The sequence below is a fragment of the Narcine bancroftii genome, chromosome 7 (genome assembly GCF_036971445.1).
Source record: "Narcine bancroftii isolate sNarBan1 chromosome 7, sNarBan1.hap1, whole genome shotgun sequence".
NCBI classification, from domain to species: domain Eukaryota; kingdom Metazoa; phylum Chordata; class Chondrichthyes; order Torpediniformes; family Narcinidae; genus Narcine; species Narcine bancroftii.
The window spans coordinates 68,978,862-68,996,142 of NC_091475.1; the positions used below are offsets into that span (position 1 = coordinate 68,978,862).

General features: G+C 42.9%; 1 protein-coding gene across 16 annotated transcripts in view; it reads right to left on the minus strand.

Moving 5' to 3' along the window:
* mycbp2 (MYC binding protein 2) overlaps positions 1 to 17,281 on the minus strand; it is a 291,326-nt gene that overhangs the window by 86,776 nt on the left and 187,269 nt on the right. For 14 of the 16 annotated variants that reach the window (XM_069890301.1, XM_069890291.1, XM_069890299.1 and 11 more), the window contains 4 exons: positions 13,208 to 13,291; positions 10,521 to 12,176; positions 9,795 to 9,964; positions 878 to 1,122 (listed from right to left, as the gene is read on the minus strand). In XM_069890301.1, coding sequence (XP_069746402.1) covers positions 878 to 1,122; positions 9,795 to 9,964; positions 10,521 to 12,176; positions 13,208 to 13,291 — 2,155 coding nt within the window. The remainder of the gene's footprint in view (positions 1 to 877; positions 1,123 to 9,794; positions 9,965 to 10,520; positions 12,177 to 13,207; positions 13,292 to 17,281) is intronic. The other 2 variants (XM_069890297.1, XM_069890296.1) reach the window with 1 other exon arrangement.

Consider the following 17,281-nt stretch of genomic DNA (forward strand, 5'->3'; position numbering starts at 1 on the left):
AGTCGGACGAATCCCTTGTCCCGGCGTTATCAAGGAGAGTGGCCTCATGGCAGGAGCGGGGACCTTGGTGGGGAGGTGTCAGTGATCGGCGGTGGCCAGCAGTTTTTTTTGGTGAGAATTAAATATTATTTTAATGCTTAAAAAACCTTCCCTTGTTGCTTGTTGCCTTTTCAACATTCTTATAAGTGATTTGTTGTTGCTACGCGGCTCTTTTTAAACAATGACCATTTATCCAAAAAAAAAACCATTTATCTGACATAGGCCTGGTCCCAACCATTTTGGATAATTGGAGTTGTATTATATAAATAATGAATTATAAGAATTTCTATGGGGCAAAAGATTTCATGCCTGCAAGTAATAAAATCATTTGAGAACATTATGGGATAAAAAAAAATGTTGATGTGCAACAGCCTCAAAGCAACTTGATAGTTGGTTGAAATGAATTAAGTGTTGATTACATTTTCAGGTAAAACACATGTTCAAGAAGCCAGAGACAAAAGTTATTTAAGTTCCTTGTAACAATGCTATTCCTAGCTTTAAGAACTGATGTAAGAGCATTTAGCCTAAAACATCAACTACGTAAAACGCCACAGTTTTTACCTGCCCTGTTGAGAACACCCTCCCACGCCTAAATCTTTTGCTTTTATTTGACATTTCCAATATTTGTGTATTTTAGTTTACATTTTCTGTTTGGATTGTATTGACTATGACAAATACAGATAACTGAGCTGGTACTCAGGTAAACAAATTTTTTCCCCACTAATGTATACAGCATATTTTCATTAAAGTTTGTTTGTACTAAGAATGTCACCATAAAATGTTATCAGATTTTGTGAAGCATTCCTTATTAATTTTGAACAAATCTTTTCTACTGTACCTGGCAAGTGTCTGCAGGTATAAGCATGGATATTTGTTGGGCAGTTCGTCAGAAATGCCCTCTTTCAAACTTGGAAGATGTTGATGGAAAGGTCTTGAGTTATGGTAACAGAGGATATTTGGCTCTGCTGCACTACTCAGTGAGAGCAAGAACATGGAGTTTGCTTTAATCACTTGATGAGCTTCCATGGAAGGCAACGCTCGTGGTGTCTTCACCTGCACAGGTTTTTTCCTGGCTTGCTTAACCTTGAAAGGAAGAGCATCACAAAGTGTAAATCAAATAAAAAGTCAAAACATTCACATAAAATATTATAATTATTGTATTTCCAAAATTAGTAATGCAGAAATCAAAATTATTCATCAAGGACTTAATGAACATCTAAATTTGAGTGAATACATAGCAATAGTACATAACATCATGCACAAAAGCCACATTCGCCTGCAGTGCTTTAGAAGAGTCTTAGTGTTTATGCTTAACTGGTCAGGAATGAGCATACATTAGAGTGACCATTTCATGCCAGGCCTCTACCACCTAGAGGCCAGATACAAGCACGGAGGGAAAACATAAAACTTACCTTTAAAGGAGCAGTCCCTCCTGCGCCACATTCACGTTGAGCGACGCCTCATAGCACCTTCTGAAGCCAATGGAGGAGGGGTGACAGGTGCCATAGTGCCACCCGTCATAAATATGCGGAAGAGCAATGGCCGTCTTCCCTTCCCATAATCCCCCATGCAGCTGGAACTACTGTGCTTCCCAGAACAGTTCCAGCTGAGTGGGGGAATTACGGGTAGGGAAGACAGCCATTGCTCTGCCGTGTTTTGAGCCGCAGAGAGCAGCCCCAAAGGCAGAAGGGGCCCGATGAGCCTATCACAGCCCCCGCCTGCCGCCCCTGCACTGAAGGCCCCCACTGCCTAACGGCTCCCACTGCCCCTGCAGCCCTGATGGTTAGCGCCGCCCTGACGGCTCCCACCCGCCGCCCCTGCATTGAGGGGGTCATGGAGGGAGAGAGGTGAGCGGGGAGATGAGTCGCAGGCTGACAGCGTGGGGGGGTGGGGCACAGTGCTGCGCTGATTATCCTTCCCCGAGAAGGGTTGCATTCAGCGACTCAGAGCTGCCCACAGCACATTCAGAAAGGTAAGTCTCTAGACGCAAGGGCAGAGAACCTCCGTCTTTGCAGTCGAACATTTTCCTTTCTTGAAAGGGCCTAATAATGAACAGAGTGGCAGCAGAAGCCTGTGGTGCCACCAGGACGTAGACTGTGAACGCAGCTTCACAAGACTCGTTTCCTTCTAATTGGTTCACTCAATAGCCTTTCTCTTCACTTTACCTCAGTGACAAGAGAGGGGTTACAAATAAAATCACAACAATGGCATCCTTAATTTGAAATCTTCATCATTCAGATAAATTGTTCTCAAATTTTTAATGTGGCTTCTCAAAAAGTTAGCATGACAGCAAGTTGAATGGTGTCACAAGAACCTTGCACTCAATGTCAGTAAACCAAAGATTGTGGACTTCAGGAAGGGGAAGCTAGGAGTGGGTAAGAAACTTGATTTGGTATGTCACCAAAGATTGGCAAATTTCGACAGGTGTACTATGGAGAACATCCTGACTGGTTGCAAAACTGTCTCGTGTGGAGGTGCCAGTGCACAAGTTAGGAACTAGGTTACGGAGGGTTGTAAACTCGGCCAGCGCCATCATGGGCATTAATGACATATTTAAGAGGAAGTGTCTCAAGAGAGCAGCATCAATCATCAAGGACCCTCACCATCCAGGTCATGCCCTTTTTTTCATTCCTACCATCAAGGAGGAGGCACAGGAGCCTGAAAACACACACTCCACATTACAAGACCATCTCTCTCCCCTCCAGCATCAGATTTCTGAACAGACAATGAACCTATGGACATTAGATTACAGATTCTCTTTTTTTGCAGGACTTACTTCTTAAAAATTTTGTATTTAAATACCATATATTTTGCTCTATAAGACAACCTTCAGATGAGATGGGTCCCCAATTTCAGCCTGGTTTCATAGTTTTATCATATAAGATGACCTCCAAAAATAAGTGTGAAGACTGATCTGGTGATGCGTTGACTGAACTGTTGGGACAAGGCCAGAAGGCGGATGTTATCATGTCTTCCCAGCAAAACAAAGAAAGCATGAAGCAAGTCTGAAGTTAAAAGTAATTGAAGTGGCCAAGGCAAGGTTCACACATGCCCATCGTTATTGAATGAAGATCTACCGGGACCAATGCCTGAAGAGGGCGCACAAAATCAGTGAACCGGTGCGGACTCGAAAGCCCAACATGGCCTGTTTCCGCTCCGTAAATGGTTATATGGAATCTAGCAACCGTGCTGCTGCGAGGACATTTGAGATAAATGAGAAGATGGTAAGAGAATGGGGGAAAGAATGAAGATGTTTTAAGAAAAATACCGATGTTCGATGAGAAGAGGAATCATTCGTTGGCAGAGTTGGAAAATCAGGTTGCAGAATAAGTACTCGAACAGAGGCAAGGTTGCTACCTAGTCACAAGAAATAAAATCAGAGCTTATGTTCGAGGTGGGCAAGGTCAAACCCAGAGCACAGTAAATTTTAAAGATACAGTCAGCTGGTGCAGCTGCTTTCATGAACAGGAAAAATCTGGTAATATGATTTATAGTGAGACACTGACGATAAAGTCTGAATTCAGACTGGGACCTGTATGACAGTGGAAACAGTGAGACTCTGGATAAGCTTGCTGAGTTCTTTGCCTTAGTGATTTTAGTGAAATAGTGATTTCGAAGGATTTTCTACAATGAAAATTTCTTCCTAATATACCAGTAGCTTAAAAATTTGTTGTTGGGTGAGGTCTGATTGAGTTATGGAACCAATTGAGGGGTATTTTCAGTAGAATTTCAAAGTTATGTTTTTATATCTAGCCTATAAGTTGACCCGTTTTTGGTTTATTTTTAGTGCTTCAAGGGTCGTCTTATACACCGAAATATAATTTGGTTTTTTTTTTGTAATTTTTGCAACGTACTGCTGCTGCACAACAAGATTTCAGGTCAGGTATTGTTTATTCGTCGCAATTAACATCGAGAGAGCTGGAGAGCGAGAGAGAGGGGGGAGAGAAAGAGAGAGAGGGAGAGAGAGGGGGAGCAAGAGAGAGAAAGTGAGAGAGAGAGGAGAGAGAGGGAGAGAGAGTACCCTGACCCACAACAAAAACTGCCTAACAATTCAATGCAGCAATTTTCCAAGGCCAAACAATGGTACAAGGAGACAGCTATATGTTATAAATTTTTTAAATGACATGTTCATGAAAAATCTGATTATGAGAACCACACAGAATGGAGGTGTTTCAGTTTTCTCTCATTCAACGGTACTGAAGATAATTTGTATTGTAGCACAGAAGCTAAATGATGTGAAGCTGTGAATAATTAAATTCATTGTAACTTTATTTTATTAGTTAACATTTGCATAGTTATATTTGCATATTTTATTTGTATTAATAAGAGTGGAGGGAGAGGGAGAAATATTATATATACACACACATACATGCATACACCACACATAATTCTTATATATCTATATGTATATTGCAGCATTCGTGCTAAGTGGGCATGGAGAAGAATGACACATACACCAAAATCTAGAATTCAAGACTGCTTTATTGCACTGGTCGTCGCATTTATATGGGGTCCAGGCACGGACATCAGGGACCCGTGTCATTGGAGCAGGTTGGCATTCCCACCACAGCTCCTGTCTTTCTGCAAACTGGAGTTCACCTGGGATGGCCAGTGTCACCCCCAGGTCTGCACAATTGCCACATTTGTCAGCCATTTTGTGCGCCAGTCCACGTCTTCTTGCGCAGGCCACTACTATATATATAGGCATACTTTATATAACACGTTTAATATGTTCCAAACAAGTTCAGTGCTATGTAAAACTGCACTGTTCAAAGCATTATTACAATGAACTTTAATGTAATATGTTCCAATCTATTCTTTTACCTTGAACTCTTATGCAACATGTGGATAAAATATTTAAAAGGGATATATAAAACTGAAAAATGACAAAGATCTTTATTGGCAATAAGTGAACATTGTTTATTTAAGGAAATATTTGTATAATGTAGTTTGCAACTTTTAGATCCAGTTCCCTCTGCCAGTCTCTGGCAAACTCAGCACACAAAGCTCATCATGCATGGTCCATCAAGTGAGGAGGGCTGGGGGTGAAGGGCGTTTCGTGGCTGCGGAGTCACAGAGCCAGGTGATAGTTGGATGCCTGCCTTCGGTTCGGGATGTGGACCTGGGAAGGGGCCCGACTGCCCAGGACAGGGATCGACCTCTCGGGTAGGGATTTGCACTTTTAATTTGAAAATAAGTAAATCATTGAGCAAGTGGGATTTTGAATAGACTGTAAATTACATGCTGAAAGAATGGCTCACCAACCTGAAATCATACCAAAATAGGCACAAGATCAATCAAATATATCATCAATTATACAAGATGCAAAGAGAAATAAAAATTAGGCTATTCACTAATTGTTTCTGGTGAAGAAGTGCAGAACTTTTATTTGTCTCTGATCAAAGATAGAATGAAAGTAAATGACCGACTGCTCAGGATGGGGACTGACTGCATTATATCAAAACCCATGTAATTCAAAACCATGTGGGTTACGTGGGCAAGTTCTGTGGGTGTGTGTGTTTTGTGCATGTACACATACAGTACAACTCCGATTACCCAAAATCAGATTCTGAGATCCTCAATTCGGAAAAATGAGAATATCCAAAGCACATCAGAAATCCTCATTTATCCAAAATTTTTTGTAACAGATATGACCTCTCAGGTTGAAACAAAATTCATTAGAATTAGAATAACAATTGTCCTCGTTTCAGGTAACTCCTTCCCCCTCTCACTTTCTCTTTCTTCTTTATTTTCCTCTATTGACTTTTCTATCCAACTCTCCTTCTCAAACTTTGTGTAACTGTCTCCCAGCCTCAAGCAGTCGGAAGAATCCTTTGACCCGGCAACATCAAGGAGAGTAGTTTCTCAGAAAGGAGCAAGACCTCGGGCTCCCAGGTGGCATTCTCTCCCCTCCCCCTTACCCTCTTCCCTCCCACCTCAGCACACCAGATGCTGACTCTGAACCCTCCCCTTAGCCTACTTGCCCAGTGTGTGTATGTGGTAGGCCTAGGAGAGGATTCAGATTCGGGATTCTGGCATTGGAAGCTCCGGTGACCAGGGAGACCAGAGCTCGCTGATTTGCTAGTGAGTGTTCCACCGGCCCGGGAAGCCTCCGCAGGGATTAACAGTAGCAGTGAGTTCCTGTCGGGGACTGCAGCAGCAGTAGGGTGGTCTCGGTGATCAGCAGCAACCAGCATTTTGTGGCGAGAATTGAACATTATTTAAGCAGCCCATTAAAATCAGCAGAATACGTGTATCGGCTGATGCCAATCCTGACACCTCCCCTCCACCGTCGCCCGACCTGCCTAAGAGCCCCGCTCGATCCCAGACACCTCTCCACTGCTGCCTGAAGTCCACATTCCAATCCCCAACAGCTCCTCATTGACAATCACCAAACTAGCCCAAGAGCCAAAGGTCCCCCTCTGAAGACTGACACCTTCCCATTGCCATCACCAAACCTGCCCCAGAGCCCGAGGTCCCACTCCAATTCCACCCCCCTCACTGCCACCTCTTTCCCCCATCTGATGCCACAAAAATATCAGTGCCCCTCCCCCCCACTGCGGTTACCATAATTCCACTGATTAGCTTGTTCTCGCGCCAACTCTGGGGACAGCAGAGAACCAAGTATAGTGGAGGGTAAAGAAGAAACAGAAAGAGAGAGGGGAGAGAGTTACCGGAAATGAGGACAATTTTCCCATGCGATGGCTGGCCCATCAACTTCCTCCAATTGCTCACTGATGTTACCAAACTGGCGCTCACAGCACGCCAGAGCCCCACATGAGCATGTCGGGTGAAATGATTTTTTCCAACTTGTGATACGTTGCCACCGAAAAATATTCAGATAACTGAGAATTTCAGTTAAGAGGTTTTCAGATAATCGGAAACGTAGTGTGTGTGTGTGTGTGCACGTTTGTGTGCGTGATTTTTTAAAATTGTATAGATTATATATATATATATATATATATATATGTGTGTGTGTGTGTGTGTGTGTGTGTGTGTGTATATATATATATATATATATATATATATACACACACATACACACACACAACACATCCATATTTTCACACTCACGCTTAAATATAAAAATGGTAAAGCTTTCTTCCTGGGACCTACATGCAGAAATAATATGAAGACATTTGCTTCTCTTTTTGCAGGTTGCAAATATTCCACAAGGAAATATTCCAATTCAAAAAAGAGCTTCAACACCAATCATCCTCAGATTGCCATGGTCTCTCACACAACCAGAACTGAGGAATGATTAATTATCAAATGCAAATTATGCATTATGCTCTAAATTGGGTGCACAGTGTGGGGATTGCTCCTTTGCCTTTGGGTGTAATGCATGTCATTAATGGAAAGTCAGAAGCAGAATTTATTGTCATGAACAAGCCACAAAATTCGCTGTTTTGCAGCAGCGTCATAGTGGAAGTGTTTATATAAAACATCTTACAAAACTAAATTAAAATAGTGCAAAAAAGTCAAAGTTAGGGAGTGTCTGTGGTTCATTGACGATTCAGGAATCTGATGGCAGTGGGGAAGAAGCTGTCTTTGTGTGGCTGAGTGCTCATCTTCAGGCTCCTGTACCTTTTTCCCAAGTGGTAGCAGAGTGAGGGCATGGCCTGGATGGTGGGGGTCCTTGAGGATAGAAGCTGCTTTCTTTAGACACCGCCGCTTGTAGATGTCCTTGGTGGAATAAAGACTGGTGCTCGTGATGTCAGAGGCCAAGTTAACAACCCTCTGGAGCATTTTCTTGTCCTGAGCGATGGCACCTTTGTGACATACCGAATCTCCTCAAAAACCTCACAAAGTCTGCAGATTTTCGTGTTTTACTTCACGAAGTATAGCTGGTGGTGAGAATTCTTCATGATTGCATCAATATAGAGGCTCCGGGATCATTGACACCCATGAATTTGAAGTTCTTGACCCAGTCCACTACTGAGCCTTGATGAGGACGGGTTCATGTTCTCCTGCCTTCCTCCTGAAGTCCACAATCATCTGCTAATGTTGAGTGCAAGGTTGTTGTAATTACACCATTCAACGAGCCGACCTTCTCCCTCCTGTACGCTTCCTCATTGCAGTTTGTGATTCTGTCAACAATTGTGATGTCATCAACAAATTTGTAGATAGCACTGGAATTTTGCCTGGCCACATGATCATAAGTGCATAGTGAGCAGAGCAGTGGGCTAAGGAGGCATCCTTGGGGTGCGCCTGTGTTGATAGTGAGGAGGAGACATTGTTTCAAATTTGTACTGACTGTGGTCTTCCAATGAGGATGTCAAGAACTTTTCTCGACAATCTCTTTCTGAATGGTTTATCTGGAAAACTATAAAGTTTCCTGCTAACAATATCGATATCACTAGGCATCTTAACACTGCAGGAAAGCACTGATTCTACTTTGTCCTGGAGAAATTCCCAGGAATTCTGGACCTCCCGGCCCTTTCCTGGGAATTTGTCCTCTCCGGCAATTTAGGCGGAGTCTTGCCACCAACTGATGACACATTATGCAGGAATGAGTAGGCTCCACCCATTCGTCGATTGCCCATCTGCTCCCTCTCGGCTGTCAGTTGCTTGCTCACCCGCTCCCTCCCTCCCCCCTGGCCATCTGTTTGTTGGTCACTTGCTTGCCTGCCCACTCCCTCTCCCTCCCTCCCCAGCTGACTGTCGCTCACTTGCCTGCCCGCTCCCTCTCCCTCTTTCTCCCCTGGCCGTCCGTGAGTCAGTTGCTCACTTAGCTGCCCGGTCCCTCTCTCCCCCTGGCTGACTGTCGGTCGCTCACCTTTCTGCTCTCTCTCCATCACTCTCGGCTATCTGTCTCACTCGCCTCCTCCCTCCTGTTGGTAGGTCATTCACTCACCTGCCTACCTGCTCCCTCCCCCACTCTGTCCATCGATGGCTCACTCACCCACCCCCTCCGTACTTTGGGGCCGCTTCGGCATGTTGCAATGGTGGCACAATGAGGGATGAACGGCTGACTTTGTTTCCCATAATCCCTCATGCAGCTGGAACCACTCTGGGAAATCTACCTGCGTGAGGGATTATGGTTAATGAGGACAGCCATTCATCCCACATTATGCTGCTGTTGTGACAGGCCAAAGTGGCCCGATGTTGTCCAGCGGTTAGTATCTCTTAATTTTAAATCGCCTACATGATGCAGCACGCAAGTGCAGACATCACAAAGCTTCCCTGCTTGGCCATTTGACTCTTCGCACTGCAGGGAGAGGGTGGCCCGTTAAAATTTCCTGGGGCCTACCTCCCCATTTAAAATTCCTGAGATGACCTTTTCACACCGCAGGTTCACAGGAAAATTTCTGGGGCATTTCCATTTTACAATGCGGTGTGAAAAGGCCCACCGTGGAGAGAGATCCAGAAAGAATACAATTTTGAAAATAATTCATTTTTCACGTAATACATGTTTAAATATTTGTACCATTTAATACCTTGAACTCAAGACATTTGATATTAAAAGATCAATATCATAAATGTGTAGCTAATGGTAAACGTGAACTCTGCATGAACTTCTGTCAGCATATAATCCAGCAAATGTCATGACAGTGCCCAAGAATCACAGGATTGCAACACTCATTAAAAGTCTGACAGTACACATCAATAAAATGTGAGAAATTTTTACAAATTTAGCCCAAATTCAAAATTCTCTTAGGATTTAAGAGACAGCATCCAATTGCACAATGGAACAATATTTTCATGGTGGTGCCTTTCGGAACATTAGCCAAATTTCATCACATGGCACGTACCTTTTCACGCGCTGCAGCTTGTTTTTCCCGGAGATATTTCTCCCTGCAACGATCACATACCAGATACCAGGTACTTCCTCCAACACCTCCATCACCACAGTTCCCCGCCCATCCACCACAGAAGTGACCAATGCTATTATAGCCCTGTCCTCCAGCATAGCGACCACAACCTTTACCAAGATAAAAAAAAGTCTTTTATAGATGAAATAGGAGGATGAAAAATTATGTTTAGAACCATATCAAAAAATCTCTCATAAAATTGACTTGAATCATAGATACAAACCCTAGCCCATATCCATTTCTCCAATTTCAGCTGAACAGGAGTGAGGATCTGCACTTCAAAATGGATGGAATAGGTGACCTGTTGTCCAATGCTGAAATACCCATCCTGACCACAGGAGCAGCGTAATCCTCTCATGTTGGGTAGAGGTTACTACTCAAGTCTCAATGAACATTGATTGCATTAATTATAACAGGGATACTTATCAGAGGCTCAAACTAAACCAATTGAAATAACACCACCCATAGCATTTACAGGCAGCAAGACAGTTCAAACATTCTGTTCAATAGCAGTATCACTGGCTCAGACCTCAAACTCAAGCTCAATTTGCCACTGCCTTTCAAACATAATCAGAAAACTAATTCAATTAAGTTATAATGTCAAAAGTATAATCCCTTTTGATTATTATGGACACTTTAAATTGGTTGGACAAATAAATTACTGACCTGGATGAACTTGTCTCATGTGATACGTTACTGGATATTGATGAGATTCACCACACAGTTCACATATAGTGTCTTTCTCAGGACCTCCCATTGCAAGCTGCGCCATTTCTCCAAAGAGATTTCCTCGTGGTCTTGCTTCTGCTTTGTCTTTCTTCTTCTTTTCTTTCTTGCTCTTTTTGTTATCTTTCTCATTTTCTTTTTTCTTCAGTACAGCACTTGAACCAGGACTAGGAAAGATCATGTTCTGAGTGGCTGCTTTTATGGTTGCCATTGAAATATCCTCCCAAAAGGCAACCAAATGCTGCAAAGTCAGTGGCAACGGGGACTTGCTCTTCATGGAATAAAGGCTCGAAGGTTCGTAGGCTGATGAATCTACCTTTCCATCTTCATTTTTCTCAGGCAATGGAGGTTCTTTAAGCATTGAGAGGACTTTATTTTTATTAATGCTGCCCATTTTCGATATATCTGGACCATGAGGAGAAATATTAAACATATTTAGAGCGGATGATATTTCCAGTGAGTGCCTGTTCTTTAACTTTATCTCTCTTTCCTCTATACCTGGTTGGTTGTAAAGGCTGCTTCTCATGGGTGTGTGTTCTTTACTCAGATCAGGATTGAACTTCAGGAAAGATGAGCACGCCATCGCATCATGGACAATCCCTTCATGCCACAGAAAAGCTGCAAACACAGCACGAGCACATTCTGCAACTGAAGGAGACATTGCTCGTTTCGGAGGCTCAACAGATAAAGAATTACTTTCTTCCTTGAAAATAGTCGCCATCATTTTCTCCTTCTTGGGTCTCGTGTGTCTGCCAGTACTCTTCCGACTCATCTTCGGGGATGATCGAGTTTCTTGTTCTTCTTTCGGTGGAGCTTTTCCGATGCTGAAATGGACCTTTGGGGAGGAGTCATCAGAGTTTTGTATTTCAGATATTCTTTCAGACACTGTATCTGAATTGCTGGTTGTTGTCAGAGTACTCGATGTACAAATCGCAACTATCTCACTGTGAAGATTTTCTTGCACGACCTGAGGGGAGGGCACTCTGTTTTCCATATTGGTGACAGGTTTAACCTCCTTGGGTAGCAATTTTGGTTTGGGCGAAGTTGAGCGCCCACGCAGGTTCTCGGTAAGAGGAACTCTTTTCTTGCGAACTGTGTCAGGGTCCAAAGTATATGAATCAGACTTTGATCTCTCCCGTGGTGGATCCAGTCTAATCTTTGAAGCTGTATTAACTTTATGAGTTAAGTTTCTTTCATGTGGAGAATATGGCCGTGAAGAATTAGGACTTGATGAGTTGCCCTTCCCAGATAACTTTTGTTTTGGCAACACTGATCGTGAACCTGGTGTTGGTGACTCTGCCCTTGGTTCGATGGTCGTCTTCTCATCTGTTTTCAGAGACTGTAATGTATTGTGATTTGGTGAAAGAGATCTACTATGAGAGTCTGACCTCAACTTAGCAGCATCAGATTTAAGAATTAGAGATTCACTAGCAGTCAAATATTCCGCATTTTTGGTCTTTGTTTGCTCCACAGCAGCTTTGCTGATCCGACCCTCAATTTTTTGCAATCGATTTTCAGTTTTGTATTTGAAAGGCAAATCAAAGTTTCCAGAAGGAGTGGAAGATCTTCCAGATATTACAATGTTTCCTATATCACCTAAAAATTAAATTTGGAAAATATTCATGTTATCATCTCTGGAACAAAACCAGCCTATTTCATTATATATCCCAAGGCATGGCACATTGGGTACGAATTTCTGGTAGGGTTTCTTTAATTTGTGAATTTAATGTACCGGCAGATTTTCTTTTCAATAAAAGGGTTCTTTATTGTATTTCAATAGAGGAAGGTTTAAATATTTTCTTCAGATGAACATTGAAACTGCTGTCTCATTCAAGTGAACAGGAGATTTGATCTCAAATTTCCTTCAAGTAAGCTGTTTACTTGACACTGTATTTCATCTTTAAAAAAAAAGTTTTGTTGCCAGACCACCCTTGAAAAGTGATACCACTAAAGGGCTGTTGCCCGTAGTACAACTAATTCCTTCCATGACTGCAATGGGAATAAAGTACAACATAAATAAACTTTCCTTTAAAATCCTACACAAAACATTTTAAAGCCAAAGTGAAAATGTTATCAAACACTCCTGTTCCTCCATGTCGATTCTTGAAAAGAAACCTGTAGTCAAGCTTGGGTTAAATTTCACACAGTCCCACATTTTGTGAAACTTCTCTTACAAAGAAACAAATACTGTAGTGAGATTGACAAAATGTAATTACGTTCTCAGTTGATTCCACTTGGATGGATAACTATTCATTCTGAATTGAATAAGATTAATTTTCATATTATTAAATTGAAGCCTTCAAATATATCACAATCAATAAACCACATTTGGTTTACCCAAGTCCTTTCAAAAAAGGAATTAGCATTGCTCACAGACAATGAAATAATTAAATCGTCAACTCCATCTTCAGGAATCTCTACAACTTTGCGAAAATACTGTTACTGCACTAGAATCGTGAGATAAAATGCCAGGAGCAAGTATGGTTAGTGTATTACCCTACAATTTTGAATTTCAATCTGCAAATAAGAATCAACATGAATGTATAAAGAGCAAAAGCAGCACTGTTGTCTTCTGCAGGATTTCAAAAGTTACACAGTCAGATAGCGAATGAACACTATATACCCACCCTTTGACTTCAGAGCTATAGAGCAGACACTTGAACCAGGCCCTGTACATGAGCGCTCACGTGAAGCAAGGCTGCGTGAAGTGTCTACAGAGGAAGACAGTGGCAAATAAGCAGCAAAAGATCCAATGATAGAAATACCACAGCAGCAAGAACAAGCAGAGCTATTTGCAGATTTTTTAAATCTACAAACTTAGCTTTTAAACTAAGCTTTCAAAAGATCTAAAATAGTCTTGTTTCTAATTCTTACAATTGACCACATTTTGACATTTTCAGTACTAATCCAATTGACCCAATCATTTTTTTGTTAAGACTAAAACTTTGCAGACAATAAAGAGCACCCCAATGTGCACAAGTTATTAACATGCAAAGGAATGTGGCAAAGTATGAAGATAGGCATGGAAACTCAAAATTAATTTGGTGCACTACTGTAGGAAGAGGTGTTCAAAATACAACAGTAAAGCCACAGGAAGGAATATGTTAGGCTGATGAGACAGACTTACTCAGAAGCTGCGGTTGAGACTGTGGCAAAGAAAGGGGTTGTCCAAACACAAATGGGCTGTGAACAAGGGAAGAAGAAGGTTTTGCAGCTTGACCAAAGACACTAGAAGCTGGAAGCAAAGGCTGTGACTGAATAGTATTCAGTATGGCGCTGAGCTGGTCACCTGTAGCAGGTAAAATTATGTAAGACGAGATTTAACTCCCTTAAACCCTAGTGATATTATAAAGCTACTGAAATGCATTTGATCTTTGATGCCAAAGCTCCACAGCAATTTATATAAACACATTCAATGAAGAAATGAAGACCTGCATTCTAAAATCATTTATTCAAATAAAACGCATTAATTCTTTGATTAGTGGGATAACCTAACAAACAAGACTAAAGTTGTAGCAATTTATAGTTCACTCAGAATAATTCCATAATCAGTGACGTTGTGAACATCTACGAACTAATTTCAAGACAAAGGCCATCATTGATTATGACAAGCCGTGTACACCAGGAGCAAAACAGACAAACAGGATTAATCACTGGCTTGTACAACCTTCTGAACAAAACATCCCAACTCCTCAACTCAATACTTTGATTTATGAAGGCCAATATGCCAAAAGCTCTCTTTACAATCCTATCCACCTGTGATGCCACTTTCATGTAATTATGTATTTGTATTCCCAGATCTCTTTGTTCTACCACACTCCTCAGTGCCCCATATCCTTTCTTGGTTTGTCCTTCAAAAAGGCAACACCTCATACTTGTCTGCATTAAATTCCATCTGCCATTTTTTAGCCCATTTTTCCATCTTGTCCAGATCTCTCTGGAAGCTTTGAAAACCTTCGCTGTCCTCAACACCTCCATTCTTAGTGTCATCTGCAAATTTGCTAATCCAATTTACGACATTATCATTAATATAGATGACAAACAACAATGGTCCCAGCACCGATCCCTAAGGCACACCACTAGTCACAGGCAACCAGTCTGAGAAACAATCATCCACCCCTACTCTTTGGCTTCTCCAGTCCAGCCATTACCGAATTCAATTCACTAATTCACCATGAATACCTAGCATCAGAACCTTCCTGACTAACCACCCGTGCGGAACCTTGTCAAAAGCATTACTAAAGTCCACGTAGACAACATCCACAGCCATTCTTTCGACAACTTTCGTGGTAACCTGGAAAATCTCAGTAAGATTGGTTAAACATGACCTACCAAGCACAAAGCCATGTTGACTCTCCCTAATCAATCCATGGCTATCCAAATAATTGTATATCCAATCTCTCAGAACACCTTCCAATAATTTACCTATCACTGACGTCAGGCTCACCAGCCTATAATTTCCAGGGTTACCTTTGGAGCCTTTTTTTAAACAACGGAACAACATGAGCTACCCTCCAATCTTCCGGCACCACTCCCAAGGCTAAGGACATTTTACTTATTTCTGCCAGACCCTGCATTTCTCCACTAGCCTCCCTCAAGGACCAAGGGAATATCTTACTTAAAGTAAGTAAGGGTGGATAACAGCAAACACTTCTTCCTCTTTAATCTGTATAGGTTCCATTACCTCACTGCTTGTTTTTCTTACATCCACAACTCCCCTTTTTCTGAATGAATATTGATGAAAAAAAAAACATTGAAGACCTTTCCCATCACTTTCGGTACCATACAAAGCCGACATTCTGATCTTCAGGGGGTCCAATCTTGTCCATTACTATCCTTTTACTCTTCTTTGGCTTGGCTTCGCGGACGAAGATTTATGGAGGGGGTAAAAAGTCCACGTCAGCTGCAGGCTCGTTTGTGGCTGACAAGTCCGATGCGGGACAGGCAGACACGATTGCAGCGGTTGCAAGGGAAAATTGGTTGGTTGGGGTTGGGTGTTGGGTTTTTCCTCCTTTGCCTTTTGTCAGTGAGGTGGGCTCTGCGGTCTTCTTCAAAGGAGGTTGCTGCCCGCCAAACTGTGAGGCGCCAAGATGCACGGTTTGAGGCGTTATCAGCCCACTGGCGGTGGTCAATGTGGCAGGCACCAAGAGATTTCTTTAGGCAGTCCTTGTACCTTTTCTTTGGTGCACCTCTGTCACGGTGGCCAGTGGAGAGCTCACTATATAACACGATCTTGGGAAGGCGATGGTCCTCCATTCTGGAGACGTGACCCACCCAGCGCAGCTGGATCTTCAGCAGCGTGGACTCGATGCTGTCGACCTCTGCCATCTCGAGTACTTCGACGTTAGGGGTGTAAGCGCTCCAATGGATGTTGAGGATGGAGCGGAGACAACGCTGGTGGAAGCGTTCTAGGAGCCGTAGGTGGTGCTGGTAGAGGACCCATGATTCGGAGCCGAACAGGAGTGTGGGTATGACAACGGCTCTGTATACGCTTATCTTTGTGAGGTTTTTCAGTTGGTTATTTTTCCAGACTCTTTTGTGTAGTCTTCCAAAGGCGCTATTTGCCTTGGCGAGTCTGTTGTCTATCTCATTGTCGATCCTTGCATCTGATGAAATGGTGCAGCCGAGATAGGTAAACTGGTTGACCGTTTTGAGTTTTGTGTGCCCGATGGAGATGTGGGGGGGCTGGTAGTCATGGTGGGGAGCTGGCTGATGGAGGACCTCAGTTTTCTTTAGGCTGACTTCCAGGCCAAACATTTTGGCAGTTTCCGCAAAGCAGGACGTCAAGCGCTGAAGAGCTGGCTCTGAATGGGCAACTAAAGCGGCATCATCTGCAAAGAGTAGTTCACGGACAAGTTTCTCTTGTGTCTTGGTGTGAGTTTGCAGGCGCCTCAGATTGAAGAGACTGCCATCCGTGCGATACCGGATGTAAACAGCGTCTTCATTGTTGGGGTCTTTCATGGCTTGGTTCAGCATCATGCTGAAGAAGATTGAAAAGAGGGATGGTGCCAGAACACAGCCTTGCTTCACGCCATTGTTAATGGAGAAGGGTTCAGAGAGCTCATTGCTGTATCTGACCCGACCTTGTTGGTTTTCGTGCAGTTGGATAATCATGTTGAGGAACTTTGGGGGACATCCGATGCGCTCTAGTATTTGCCAAAGCCCTTTCCTGCTCACGGTATCGAAGGCTTTGGTGAGGTCAACAAAGGTGATGTAGAGTCCTTTGTTTTGTTCTCTGCACTTTTCTTGGAGCTGTCTGAGGGCAAAGACCATGTCAGTGGTTCCTCTGTTTGCGCGAAAGCCGCACTGTGATTCTGGGAGAATATTCTCGGCGACACTAGGTATTATTCTATTTAGTAGAATCCTAGCGAAGATTTTGCCTGCAATGGAGAGCAACGTGATTCCCCTGTAGTTTGAGCAGTCTGATTTCTTGCCTTTGTTTTTGTACAGGGTGATGATGGTGGCATCACGAAGATCCTGAGGCAGTTTACCTTGGTCCCAACAAAGCTTGAAAAACTCATGCAGTTTGGCATGCAGAGTTTTGCCGCCAGCCTTCCAGACTTCTGGGGGGATTCCATCCATACCTGCTGCTTTGCCACTTTTCAGTTGTTCGATTGCCTTATATGTCTCATCCAGGGTGGGAACCTCATCCAGCTCTAGCCTTAGGGGCTGTTGAGGGAGCTGGAGCAGGGCGGAATCTT